This window comes from Myxine glutinosa, chromosome 5 (genome assembly GCF_964187855.1).
Source record: "Myxine glutinosa chromosome 5, kmMyxGlut1.1, whole genome shotgun sequence".
NCBI classification, from domain to species: domain Eukaryota; kingdom Metazoa; phylum Chordata; class Myxini; order Myxiniformes; family Myxinidae; genus Myxine; species Myxine glutinosa.
The window spans coordinates 169,538,429-169,553,255 of record NC_136265.1 but is presented as its reverse complement, the minus strand read 5'-3'; the positions used below and the strand labels follow the sequence as shown (position 1 = coordinate 169,553,255).

The window sequence follows — 14,827 nt, the reverse complement described above, 5'->3', positions numbered from 1 at the left end:
AGGGAAGGTGTTCTTTTCTTTGAAGGCTTCATTTTGATTGGTGTAAACATAGAGATGATGTGCTTCACAAAAAAGCTCGAATTTGGTCTCATCTGTCTACAGGACATTCTCCCAGAAGAATTTCGGCTTGTTCAGGTGTGTTTTGGCAAACTCTAGTCGGGCTTTCTTATATATATATATCTCTTTCTCAGCAGTGGGGTCTTCCATAGAATCCCCTTTCATTGAGATGGTGATGGATGATTTGCGCTGCAACTTTTGTACCTTGTGTCTGAAGGTCAGCTTGAATCTGTTTGGTAGTTGATCTCGGTGGTTTCTCCGCCATTCAAACAATACTTCGCTGCAAGCTTGGATCAAATTTTTTCTTGCGGCCACGTCCAGGGAAGTTGGCTACAGTGCCATGGGCCTTAAACTTCCTGATAATGTTGTGTAAGGTGGAAACAGGAACATCAAGGTCTCTGGAGATGGATATGTAGCCTTGAGATTGTCCATGTTTGGCTACATCTTGTGTCTGACCTCCTCAGACAATTCTCTGTTTTTCTTTCTTTTCTCTATGCTCATTGCAGTACACACAGTGACACAAAACAGCAGAATGATGCCTTTTCTCTATTCAAACTGGTTGAATGAGTGACTTTTATATTGCAGGCACCTTCAACTCGCCACAGGTGAGTTCACTTCCAAAGTAAAGGAGGAAATGATGAAAGTAACCTGCTTGAAATCCAATTATTTCTAACAACTTATAAAAGGTGCCAATAATATTGTCCGGGCCATTTTAGGATTTCTTTGTGGAATAAGGTAAGGTTTAGTAATTTGTTCAGCCTTTTTTGTTGTGTTTCACTGCAAACCAAAGAAATACATGTGGATACCAAAATATTTTTAAAATTTCAACAATTGTCTGGAAGAAATGGTGCATTATTTGAAAAAAGTGCAAGGGTGCCAATATTTTTGGCCACGACTGTATGTATGTATGTATGTATGTATGTATGTATGTGTGTATGTGTGTGTGGGACACACTCGGCTTGGAGTGTGTGGGACAGAAAGAAGGAGGATGTGTGACAAGGTGGCCCAGGTTGCCTTGAAAGGCTCATTTTGGATATGGAGGAAGTTTATGGAGGCACGTCGAACGGTGTAGGTTGGTTGTGTGTGTGTGTTTTTTTATTATTATTATTATTTTTGTTACCATTATTATTTCTTATTTTGTGTACGTGAGTGAGTGAGTGGGTGAGGGTGTGTTTTTGCATGAATGAATTTTTGCATGAGTGTGTGTTTTTGTATGTTGAGTGGTGTATGATGTAAGGGTAGGTGGTTGGTTGGTGTTGTGTGTGTATGAATGATCTGGTGTGTTTTGTTGGTGAGTGGTGAAGGGTATAAAGGTGGGTGTTTGAGTGTTCCACCATGTTTGTTTGGTGTTGTGGATTCTGGATGTGGAGGTGTTGTTGTTGTAGTCTGCGTTCGCACTGGCTGCGGGTGGGGGTATGTATGCATCCAGGTGTAGTTGCTGCATGTGGATGTGTATGTGCCCCTGCTGGCCCACCTTAGCTGACCGTATCGAGGTTGAAGAGCCGAAACGGGATGATGCTGAGGACCTCGACTGAGGACCCGGTCAGTGCGGCTCACTTGTGACCAGGTGTGTTTTGAACTTTATATATATATATATATATATATATATTAGGGTGCATCAAACGCCCCATGATTTTCAAAAAGTTGTTGTATTTTAATGTCTATTCCCTCAAATGTTACACTTGTTGGTAGAAGTATGTATGCAAAAAATAGATGAAATCAGAGGTGGTCCTGGGTGGCCACCGGCCACTTTTATATATTTAGGGCCATTTAGGGCCACAGCTAAACTACTTTACAAGATAATGTAAAATTAACTACAAGATAATGTAAAATTAACCATTATACCTATATACAAAAGTAAAGTCCTACTTTTACTAAATGCCTAATATCAAACAGTTAAAACAACCTTACATGTCAATGTAAAATTAACCAAAATCGTTCTTCATATTACAAAGTTGTAGTACAGTGTTGTAGTATTGTACTTTCATTGATTAAAAGTTTGAAAATGTATTAAGCACAACGCCAATGTCACTACTCCAACTTTGCTCGTTTCCGCAAATTTGGCCTCGCTTTGCGGTCACATTCAACCACTTGAAGAAGATTTTGGAAGTGGTCTTCTCTTCTTGCAGTTGAGACAAAATCAGTTGCGAGCTTTACTGCTCTCTCCGCAGGGTCATTCACAACATTAAGCCCATCCACAATGGACTTGGCTGCCTTGAAGTGCTCATTGTTCTGCCAAGTGTCAACATCCTCTGTTAGGAAGGTCATATCTAGGTGAAGAAGGTTTACTGTAAACCACGAGTCCTCGTTCACAAGATCAGCCAGGGTTGTCGCTTCTGTAATTTTTGGAAATGACGGTTTGCCATATCCAGAACCGTAGCGGTGTTTTGGAGTGCTTGGCATTTCATCTGGTTGTATGGCCAGTAACACATCTGCAAGGGCACGACGATCCTTTTGAGGAATTGCATTGCTGAACAGTGCCAAAACAACCAGTTCTGGGGTTAAATACCACAAATGTCTATCAAAGGCTTTCACAGCGCTGACTGAAATGGTTGAGTTGACAGCTTTATAGTTGAGCAGAGTCTTGTAAAAGCACAAATCAAACCATGGGGCATTTGAAGCAGACTGACATATGAGCCACCAATCACAATAAATATAAACAACAAAAACAACAAACTCCTTCAGTTTTTTCTGTTGATGTTGTGTTGTTACAGTTCCTCGAGGTAGTAGAGAAATTTGCTCTTCAAGTAGGCATATTTTGATGGAATAAAGAATCTTTGACATCCACCTTGCTTTATGCATGGCCCCTGGTCTGTGGAGTGTTCCTTGTTTTGTGACATCATCATCGAGGACTACCTGGCAGAGTTGTGCCATTTCCTTGTAGTCTTCCCTACAGTATGAAGCGCTTGTGCGGATTGTGCTTAAAACCTTGTTTTTGCAGGATAAAAGCAGCTGTTGTGCATAGTCATTGTACATGGAAATGTCAATTTTGGTTAAACTTTCATTCTTTGCATGCGATATGCGTTCCCAATTCTTCTGGAATTTTTGGAACAAAGATACTTCTGGAGACTTTGATGCCTCAATTTTGAGAACGTCAAACACATGATCCAGGATTACCTCTCCAACATGATGGCGACATGCACACCACAGAAGAGCACGGTCCAGTTTTGATTGAATGGTAACACAGGCAGCTGTAACGTGTCCAGTGTTTGATGCTGTTGTGTCAAAACATAAGTTGACAACTGATTGTTTGCACTTCCATGAATGTAGAATGTAGATACGTGTAAGTGTGCTCGGCAATGATGTCACCTGATGACCTATCACTTCCAGGAGGATATCTAGCCACCCCCAGTAGCTTTACATCAGTGGCATTCCCAACCAACACTGGCAATCTTTCTTCCTTGACATTCTTGTTTGTGAGCGTTGGTATCTGCTTGCCATCCCAGTGAAGTGTTGCAGCTGTTGGGGCGATCCAATTTTCTTGAATATCTTTGGCGATAGCACTTGTTATTGATCGTCGAGCCTTATCAGCAGTTGAGTACGACTTGGCCACACGACGTGGATCACCTCCTGCCTCTTGAATTACAGCTTTGGTGAGCGCAACCTGTTGAACAGGAGTTATGTTTAGTCGAGTAGCAACAGACACAACTGAATGTCTTTTCAGAATATCATGAGGAATAAAGGCAGATGTACCTGCATATGTTGATCTGTGGTGACTACGCTTCCTTTGAAACTCTGGAATCGCCTCTTCTTCAGTTTCTTCCAAGCTATCTGCAGAGTCACTATCATCAGAGCATACAGAACTAATTGTCATCTCTTGTACACTGGATGATTCATGACGTTCTCGTCTTGAAGCTTCCGCTAAGAGGCGTTTTTCTTTTCTATGATCTTTATCAACTTTCTTCTTGTCAACACCACCAAATGAGGCTACTCTGTCAGATTTCATTGACTCTAAAAATACTCTATCTTCCTCATTCTTAATGTTTGTCATTGCATCTTTTGTCCATACACCAAAGGTCTTATCAAGACGTTCATTCATGGTTTGCAACTTAGCCAAAGTGCTTGGAGATTCTCGGCGAGAAACAGGTATTTGACGCAATTTGTTATTGTCATTAAGAAGGTCAAGTATTAGTTTGCAGCATTGATGGTCTGAAAGCATAGGAATATTTGCTTTAGTGTAGAATTTTTTCAGCTGGATAAGGACGATGCTGGCAGATTTCCATTTCAGTGGCTGAGTTTGTTTGCCTTCACATATTTCTTTCTGGATGTACCACATCACGCATCGAAGAACCTGCCGGCAAGTTGGGAGGCGGACTCCTGTCAATGTACCATCTGCTTCTGTAAAAGCATTGCCAAGACCAAAAATGGCACTTGCTAATCTGGTCTTCTTATCTGCCATCTGAAAGAAAATAAAGGATATTATTAGACTACTAGTATGGGACCCACGATTAGACCTCCGATTTCATTCATGTAAAAATACAAACTAATTATCAAACCATCGTTTTTTGCATAAAATTGTTATATTTGTATTCCTCTCATCAAGACCTTCAATTTGATACCAAACATGACTAGGTTTGGGTGTAAAATAACAAAATCAAACATTTTTACATAGTGCGGCCCCGAAAATGGCCCTAAATATATAAAAGTGGCCGGTGGCCACCCAGGACCACCTCTGATTTCATTTATTTTTTGCATACATACTTCTACCAACAAGTGTAACATTTGAGAGAATAGACATTAAAATCCAAGAACCTAAGGGCGTTTGATGCACCCTAATATATATATATATATATATATATATATATATATATATATATATATATATATGGAATTATAACTAATTAATTGACATAATTGGGAAAACTACACGCCCAGACCAGGAATCGAATACAGGTCCTCTTGAACCGTACCAGTGCTCTGCCATCTGAGCTAACTGGGTGACCCTGACTAAGCCTGCAATTTTCCCACATATAATTGCCTCTCTCTTTCCGTCACTGCTTCCGGGGCACTCGCCGCCAACCATCGGAGCACTAACGACCTGCTCACGAGAGGGTCTTCCTCCAATGTGGGGACAAATCCATATCCGCTATTACAAACACCACTGGGGGTGAAGAAACACAATTAAATAAATGAACAGGATTATAACTAATTAATTGACATATGTGGGAAAATTACATGCCCAGACCAGGAATCAAACCCAGTTCCTCTGGTGAACTGTTCTGGTTTGCTATTGTGGGTTTTGCCTATTTTGCCCATTCACCTATTGTCTTTGATGGTTTTAGCATCTTTGACATTGGATTACTGATGTGATTCCTTTGGAAAAGGCAAGCTTATTTTTTTATTCTCGGATTTTCCAACTTTCACGAGCTTTTCTAGTTATGGGTCTTACTCTTCATCTTACGGGTTTCCCACACCTGACAAATGGAAAGGTGTAAAGTTTTGGCAACTGCGGAGATATCTTCCAAATAAAAGGATCAATGGATCACCTTTTTGAGCAAATATTTATCCATCAGCATCGACTTTGATTAAAAAAAAAAATAAAGAAAAAGAATTATATAAAAAATAAAAAAAAACTTTACACTTTTACGTGGGCTGGGTCTCTAAGATCCGAAGATGGGACAGGTGTAAGATTTTTTAAATTTTTGTATGACTGCATCTAAGGGTTAAAACCCCTGTGTTTAATTTTTACTTGCTGTGTTTTATGTGGGCTTGGTCTCAATTGTTGTACCTTTCCTGCCTTTTTAGAGTATTGCTTTGAAAATTTTTGAAAAATAATTTTGTAAACCGCTATGAGAAAATATTTTTGTAGGACTCTGAAGATGAGCATTTTGAAGATGCCCCCGAAGAAGAAGGCAACTCTTCATCTCAGGGAGAACAACAAAAGGAAGATCAGAATGGTGATGAGGGGGTTCCGCTGGCTGAAGAGTCCTTGGACTCTTCTGCAAAGCCTGTTTCATCATGGATCCACCAAGCCAATGTTAAAGGTAATTAAAATGTCAATTTTAACGTCCCCCATTCCCGAAGAGATGGAGAGAAGCTGTTGTAATCGCTCTACATGTTAGTGTCAGACCACAAGCAAATAAACTTTAATATAGATCCATCAGCCTGGTGTTGCCTGGTGTTGCTTGGTGTTGCCTGGTGTTGGGCCTGGTGTTGGGCCTGGTGTTGGGCCTGGTGTTGGGCCTGGTGTTGGGCTACATTGGGCAACATCAGCCTGGTATTGGGCTAGCGGCTAGGGTGCCAGCTTAGGATCCTAGGATCCTGGATTCGAATCCCGGTCGATCGCTGAATTAACGCCAGGGGGTTGACTCAGCCTGTCATCCTTCCGAGGTCGGCTAATTGAGTACCAGTTCACTGGTAAATCCCTGTTTGTCGTAAAAAGGCGACAAAAAGGGTTGGCGGCAGGAAGGGCATCCGGCCGTAAAACATTGCTTCAAAAAGGGGACCAAAAAAACAACAACAACCACGGTCCCCGAAAAAGGCCAACCCCCGCAAAATGGCCTCTAAAGGTGGTTTTTTATTTTTATTTTTATAGATCGTTCATTCTCAGCTCAAACATAATCTATACACCAGTGACATTCTGCCCTTAAAAGTTCTTTCTGGTTTTTGTCAGTAATAAATTTGGAACAAAGTTGGCTAATCTAACCGTAACAAGTGAAGAATGCACAGGTTCTGTACAGCATCTGTGACCATTGTGGTTTAGGATGATATTCCCAGCATTTGACAAATATCTCAGACCATGTGCTTGACTGATGTTCCCGATTTTCCCTTGTCGCAGTTGTACAAAGTTATCCAATTTGACTACCAGTTGATTTTATACTGTGCCTTCAGAAAGTATTCACACCTTGATTTTTTTTTTACATTTTGTTGTTACAGCTTGAATTTAAAATGGATTCTCAGAGAAAATGCTGGAGGCATAGAAATGGCCCCTTTATATGTTGTACCATGTAGCAAAGTATAGAAAAGAAGGGACATTCCATAGCTTGTAGAAAATTCCAAACAATAGAAAAGAAGGGACATTCAAAAAAAGATTGTGTGCATGCTGGACTACCCTTGTGTTCTTAGGAGGAACCAAGTAATGCTCTAGAAAGGTTAATATAAAGGGGTGCCAATTTGATTCATACAGCTGCATGAAGAAGTAAATGTATTTGATTTGCCAAATGTAGGGCACCCAATTATATCAACTTTTATGGAGCATTACTTGTGAATACCTTTCTTTTGGGGAGGGGGAGGGGGTCAAAGACCCCTTTGATGAGCGCAGATTTTGAATTTTTCTGAAAGCCATTAATTAGACATATTGGCCGATGTACGAGGGGCAGTCAATAAGTAACCTTAAAATATTTTTCACAACTTGTTTATTGCATGCACGTGTGTAACAACTGTTATTTTTCAACATAATCTCCATTGCGTTCAATGCATTTTTTTCCATTGCTTTATTAAGGCCTGGATTCCTCTAGAAAAAAATTTTTTGGCTGCTTGTGTAGCCATTAGTGCACCGTCTCTTGGACCTCTTTCTCGGATCGGAAAGTGGTTCCACCAAGCGCCTCTAAGTGGCCCAAAGATGTGGTAATTCGAAGGGGCGAGGTCTGGTGAGTAGGGTGGATGAGGAAGACACTCAAAATGCAGGTCCTCCATTGTTGCAGCTGTAGCACGGGCAGTATGGGGCCGAGCATTGTCATGCTGCAGCAAAACACCGGTAATGAGTAGTCCACGAAGTTTTGATCTGATTGCTGGTTTCAGATGATTTTTAAGGAGGTCGCAGTATGATGCACTGGTGACTGTGGTCCCTCTGGGCATGTAATGCTCTACAAGTGGGCTTCAGCTATCCCAGAAAAGCGTCGGCATCACTTTTCCAGCGGACAACTGTGTGCGGAATATTTTGGGCTTCGGTGAAGTTGAATGGCGCCACTCTTTACTTGCCCTCTTCCTTTCTGGCAGATAGTAGTGCACCCAGCTTTCATCCTTAGTCACTACGCGCTGTAAGAAAGCGTCGCCTTCTGTTTTGTTGAGATATGAGCGCTAACACATTTTGGACTGACACAGATGGATGGATGGATGGATGGACCGACACCACCTTGAATTCGAGAGTTTTCTTCATAGAACTCAAGAATGTGAAAACGGACATTGTTGAAATTTGTAACATACTAGGGCATGCCCGTACTATATATATGCCCGTACTATATATATATATCTAAAATTATATCCCCCCCCTCTATTTACATGAAATGGTTTGGTCCATTCGCAACGCCAAAGCGAACGGCGAACGGCTTGCGAGTACGGTGACAATCCCCCCCCTCTATTTACATGAAATGGTTTGGTCCATTCGCAACGACCACAGAACCCCCCCCTCTATTTACATGAAATGGTTTGGTCCATTCGCAACGCCAAAGCGAACGGCGAACGGCTAAATCGCCATAGCTCGGTAACTACTTGTCCGATTAATTTCAAACCTTGAAAAGGCACATCCTCGGGTCCCCAGCAATATACCTGGCAAGTTTCAAGTATATCGGACCGGTAGTTGTCGAGAAACAGCGGTCACAGACATACATACATACATACAAACATACAAACATACACACAGAGATTACTGGAATTATAGATAGATTACGTCAACGTACAAAGCATTTACGTCTGAAATTTGCAGCTGATTTCATCCAGTAGAAGCCGAGAAACAAATTTTCAGTCCCTATATTAAAGTTGCATGACCTAAAGGCTGATGGAAAACGTGAAAGATGAGGAAGTTGTTGTGGTAGGAGGAGACCTAAATGGACATGTAGGAAGGAGTATGGATGGTTTTGACGGAGTTCATGGGGGTTACGGATATGGTGTGAGAAATGGAGAAGGTGAAAGGATTTTGGAGTTTGCTGATGGAGCTGATTTGTTGATTTGTAATACTCAGTTCCAGAAAGAGGATAATAAGCTTGTTACATACACGTCAGGTGGGTCGACAACAACCGTTGACTACCTGATGGTGCATAGGCGAGATAGGGGGTACCTCCGGGACACAAAGGTGATCCCGGGGGAGGAGGCTGTTTCACAGCACCACTTGGTTGTCTGCGACGTAAGGGTGAAAGGTGCGAGGAGAGCTCGGCGGGTGAAGTACCAACCGAGAATGAAGGTGTGGAGGTTGAAAGGTGACAGTAAGGGAGGCATTAAAAGAGAGGCTGAGTAGGGTCGAGGATAATGTGGTTGAGCTTGACAGTGGTTGGATGTCAATGAAAGCTAGTCTGTTGGCAGCCGTTGGTGAGGTATGTGGATGGACAAAAGGACCACCGAGGCACTCGGAAACATGGTGGTGGGATGATGAAGTTGGAAAGAGGATTGACGAGAAGAGGAAGAAGTTCAAGGAGTGGCAGAAGGCGAAGGGTACGGGAGCAGAAACAGCAGAGCATGAAAGTTTTATAAGGCAGCCAGGAAGGCTGCAAAGAAAGAGGTAGCAAAGGCGCAGGAGGCATGTAGGAAAATGTTGGGAGAACGCTTGGATTCGGAAGAGGGTCAGAAAGCAGTATTCAGGATTGCAAAGCAGATAGCGAAAGACAGGTGTGATGTGATGGGGGTGAGTTGCTTGAAGGATGAAGTGGGACAAATCGTTGTCGACCCAGATGGAATTAAAGGAAGATGGAAAAGATATATGGAAATGCTGTTGAATACAGAGAATGAATGGGATGGCAACATAGAGAGTAACCCAGTTTTAGGACCGGCAGAGAAGATAACTGAGAAGGAAGTTGAGGAAGCGATAAAAGCAATGAAGGGTAGAAAAGCGGGAGGGCCGACGGGAGTTGTGGGAGATATGTTGAAGCAGCAGGAAGTTGGGGTGTGAAGAGAATGACAGAGATCTGTAATCTGGTGGTGAAAGAAGGCTGCATTCCAGTGGATTGGGAACTGAGTACCCTCGTCCCTCTATACAAGGGGAAAGGTGACCCTCTGGAGTGTGGCTCGTACCGAGCGATAAAGTTATTGGAGCATGGAATGAAGGTATTGGAAAGGGTGTTGGAGAGGAGGATAAGGAAGAAAGTGAAGATCGACGAAATGCAGTTTGGATTCATGCCAGGAAGAGGAACGACAGACGCGCTTTTCATTGTGAGGCAGTTGCAGGAGAAGTACATGGAGAAGAGGAAGAAGTTGTTTCTTGGGTTTGTTGATCTGGAGAAAGCATTCGATCGGGTTCCACGCAAAGTATTGACATGGGCATTGAGGAAGTTAGGAGTGGAGGAATGGTTGATCAGAGTAGTGATGGCAATGTACAAAAGAGCGCGCACAGCTGTAAGGACGAAGGACGGGAACAGTGGTGAGTTTGAGGTGAAGGTGGGAGTGCATCAGGGGTCGGTACGAAGTCCACTACTATTTGTAGCTGTGATGGAGGTGCTGGCTCAGAATGTAAAGGAGGGTTTACCGTGGGAGTTGTTGTCTGCAGATGATCTGGTGTTGATTGCGGAAAGTATGGATGGACTGAAGGAAAAGATGAACACGTGGAAGGAATGTATGGGCAAAAGGTCTGAAGGTGAATATCGGAAAGACGAAGGTGATGGCAAGTGGTAAAGCATGTGGTGAGGTGGAAAGAACTGGGAAGTGGCCCTGTGCTGTGTGTCGGAAGGGTGTCGGAGTGAACTCCATTCAGTGTACTAGGTGCGCTGAGTGGGTTCATCAAAAATGTAGTGGTCTGAGAGGGTCATTAACCAGTGTGGCAGCTACATTCAAATGTAAGGTGTGCACAGAGGGAGCTGCAGATGGAGGAAATGTTGAGTTGGATCTTGGAGACGGCGTGAAGCTGGAAGGTGTGAAAACATTTTGCTACCTCGGAGACATGCTGAATGGAGAAGGTGGATCAGACTCGGCAACGGTTGCTCGAGTGAGATGTGCATGGAAGAAGTTTCGGGAATTGAGTGGCGTGCTGATGATGAGGGGAGTGTCGTTGAAGCTGAAGGGAAAGGTGTATGCTGCATGTGTGAGAAGTGTTATGATTTATGTGAGCGAGACATGGGTAATGAATGTAGAGCAGCAACGAAGGTTGGAAAGGGTGGAAATGCGAATGGTTCGACGGATGTGCGGAGTATCGTTGAGAGAGAGGAAGACAAATGATGAATTGCGAAAGATGATGGGAATAGAGCCTGTGATTGATGCTGTGAAGAGGAATAGGTTGAGATGGTTTGGTCATGTGTTGAGGAAGGATGAAAGTGACTGGTTGAGAAGAGTGATGGAAATGAATGTAGAAGGAAGTAGAAGACGGGGAAGACCGAGAAAGTCTTGGCTAAAGATGGTGGAAGAAGAAATGCGGGCAAGGGGGTTAACAAGGAGAGATGCAGAAAATATGGCAAAATGGAGAAGATTGTCATGGGGACCGCAAGGCTAACCCCCGCTCTAGCAGGGAAAATGGCCTTTAAAATGCATGTTGTTGTTGTTGTTGTTGTTGTTGTTGTTGTTGTTGTTGTTGTTGTTGTATATATATTAAAGTTGCATACAGAGAAACTTTCCCATATAAAGGGAGGGGCGCTTTGTGGGGAGGGAGTCAATTTTTGGTTATATATGTATTGTCCTGTCCGTAGATAGTTAACACCAGACTTGGACGAATAGCCAAAACAGTTTATACTCCCGAGGCGAGCAGCCAAATATATGGCGGTTATTTTACACGCGCAAAATGGAAAGGATGCGAGACGTTTAGCTGAACGATAAAATACTGGTTTATTCCCGAACCCACGCCCAATGAAACGCGACAGGAAATTCAAGAATAGGGATTTAATGAAAATAAATTGAGGAATAAAAATGAAAGGTGAGGTAAACTAAAATTCTCTACTTTGAGATGTCTCCGCACACTGATTCACACAATACGACAGGGGAAAGATAAAATAAAATAAAATGTCCTCTATAGTGTACTTAGCTCGTCCAACGAGTTATTTTGGTGACGTCGGCAGTGCAGGGTGACGACGGCCAACGAAAGGCTCGCCGTTGAAGCGCCCCAAAATGGCGGCTGCGCCGTGCGTCAAATGCTCAGGTGTGAAGCAAATGGTCAAGACGGCCTCTTTTCGATTCCTTAGCCTGGCAAGCACAACGCGACACCAGCTCCCACCACAAGCCCAGCAGTCACCAAAACCTCCTCACACCGGCACTGCAAGAGTTGCACCAGCACTCCTTAAAAGCGCACCAAAACAACCAAAAAATGGCCAGCGTCTTGCCTGATCCCCGAGTCTGTGACCAACCAAGCGCACTCTTCTTCTTTTCACTCAGGTGAGCCAATTGGGTCGTTTTCCTCCCAGTTCGTCCTGCCCACGTTCTTGGTCCAATCGTATCCCTCAGGGCATGGCCTGCTGGCTTTCTTCACCCTTATTCTCCGCCTCCCGTGGGCGGGCTTTCGCCTATTAGGTCCATTGGGGCGGGGCGTAGTGTCCGGGAACCTGTTTGCTTGCAGTGGACGTTTGTTATGGTTTAAGGGTGGCTTTCATGGCTTTTCAACTCCCAAGCCACTGAGCGGAGGCATTTCCATTTCCACACTTGCAGACTCTCTTTTGCGATGTGCTTGCAATGAATGAGTTTGGCAGTGTGGCGGTTTCAGCATGGATGTTCGGTTTTAAGAAAAATTTGGTTAGGCTGGAGGGTGATTCTTCTGTCAAAATCCATAGCGAATACTCTAAAAACAAGAAAGAGCAATCGGAGATTGCAGACCCTCGCCAGGACATGTTTTTAGTGGTTTTTAAGGCTTTTATGTTAAAACAAATATGGCGGTCGAACCACGTGACCGATGAAGTCATCATTTTTTTTTTCTCCACCAATTTATCCCTAGATCCTACATGATGCTCTGGGATGGACTGGTCTGTTCCTCTCTAAAAAAAAAAAAATCTTGTTCTTTACATATGAAGATGCCCCAAGAGCACACATTTCTTGAGATTACCTTGATATTATTTTTCATTAGTAATATTTTGCTTTGAAAACTCACTATTCATGTAAACATTTACAAACGACGAATTATTGATCAGACCATATTATTGTATGTCCATGTGTGAACCATGGATTTGTAATCGTTACAAAACGTACCTGGTTTCGCAAAGCAAAATGTGTTTTTGCCCTTAATTGTGGTGTTGTGCCCTCGGCACTGTGAAAATGTCTTTGCTTCCCATGCAAGGTGTGAAAGGTTTCATGCCTCATTTATCCCACTGGCTAATGCTTTACATGAGATTTTGGCAACCTTGTTTTGCCCCCAGGAGCCAAGAGCAAAGGAGTCTACAATCCTTTAAACCGCAACCCACTGTATTGCTCTGCTGAAAACACGTGCCTTTGGGAGCTAAGAAAGGTAACGTTTTGTGAGGCTTGATGTATCTGGAAACCTCTGAGCTTGTTGACCTATACCCTTTAAATTTGATTGTTTGTGCTAAAGGAAATTTAAAGTTTGGGCCTGATGCTTTCCTTTTACCATAATATCAGGAATATCTTCTGTGCTGCAAAGAAATTCTGAATGCAAAGAAATTGTCATGTTCAATTTTTTTTTTCTTTACCCTTTTTGGTAATATATGGTAAAAAAAAATTCAACATTTTTTTTACTTGTCGTTTATAATATTCACTTATTTCATCCTAACTAATTTGCAGCATTGTTTGCTGTGTTGCAGCTCGCGATGCATTTCCACCCCACAGTCGCGCTATTTGCTGATACCATCCTCCGGGTAAGCATGGCGCTACTGTAAAGGTGGATTGTTGCCTCAGGCCTTTTGGTTCTTTTCCTGATGCTGATTAAGCATGATGTGTTCATCAGTGTTTGAATAGTTTCTCTGGCCGTGTTAGCTTGGAACCCAGTCATTGCCTTGGATTTGAGCCCGAACTTCGTTGTATTAATGTGACAATTTAGGATCAGGGCTGACAGGATGGCCTCGAGGTACGCACACTCACCTCTAAGCTGTCTAGCCTGGGTTTGAATCACGACCCAGCTATAAACTGTCATCCCGGTGTCTCACTGGCAGGATGATTCATCATTACGTGTGTTCGGATGGACGTTAAATGGGGTGTCTGCCAGCATTAGTTGGTGGACGATAAAGATCCCATGGTGTCCTTCGCGAAGAGTAGGCAAGCTATCGGCGGCACCATGGCCCAATTCCTGCCCTAGCCAGCGGAGGGCATTGCCTCAGCTGCACAGCCGTGCCCTCAGCCAATGATGCTACACTACAGCCTTGTTCTGCATACAAACGAAGAATAATTTATGGATCATAACTTCATGTGTTCTTCGCTGAAAGTAGGTTTCAGATGAAGTTTAAGGAATGGCTCCATCAGATGTTTTTATATGAAAAACTCGATGCCTATGGCTGCAATGCTGATGGGGCCTGAAAGTGAGCAGAATATGCATCAACAAAATCAGAAGGAATGTTCTATTATTTCCATGTTATGTTTGTGTGCTAGATTACCGTGCCATTTTCAATGTGCGAGTGAAAGAGGATAGTACCTGATCTATCATTTTTGAGGTAGACTTGGTGATACTTGCAGAATTAATTGGAACCATACTTGGAATGTGAATGTTTGGTTTATTTATTTATTTATTTTACTCTTGAATTTTTTTAATTGTGCAGTTATTATATGGTATATCTTTGTATCACCTCTTTTGGAGGGTACCAAAGATACAATTTATGAATGTTTTAATTCTCTATCTTTTTTTCTTCCTTCTGGTAAATAATAATGTTAAACGAGAACTGCGAGCAGTGATGAAAGGCTTCCAGGCAAAATGGCTGCCATACCACATGACTGATGATATCAGAGTTTGCAAAAAATCCTCATTGTAGTCAGTCATACGTATGGA

General features: G+C 42.8%; 1 protein-coding gene across 8 annotated transcripts in view; it reads left to right on the top strand.

Moving 5' to 3' along the window:
* The window catches only part of CEBPZ (CCAAT enhancer binding protein zeta), a 190,236-nt gene that overhangs the window by 33,410 nt on the left and 141,999 nt on the right, over positions 1-14,827 (top strand). For all 8 annotated transcript variants that reach the window (XM_078779063.1, XM_078779059.1, XM_068115591.2 and 5 more), the window contains exons 5-7: positions 5,867-6,041; positions 13,251-13,339; positions 13,653-13,706. In XM_078779063.1, coding sequence (XP_078635189.1) covers positions 5,867-6,041; positions 13,251-13,339; positions 13,653-13,706 — 318 coding nt within the window. The remainder of the gene's footprint in view (positions 1-5,866; positions 6,042-13,250; positions 13,340-13,652; positions 13,707-14,827) is intronic.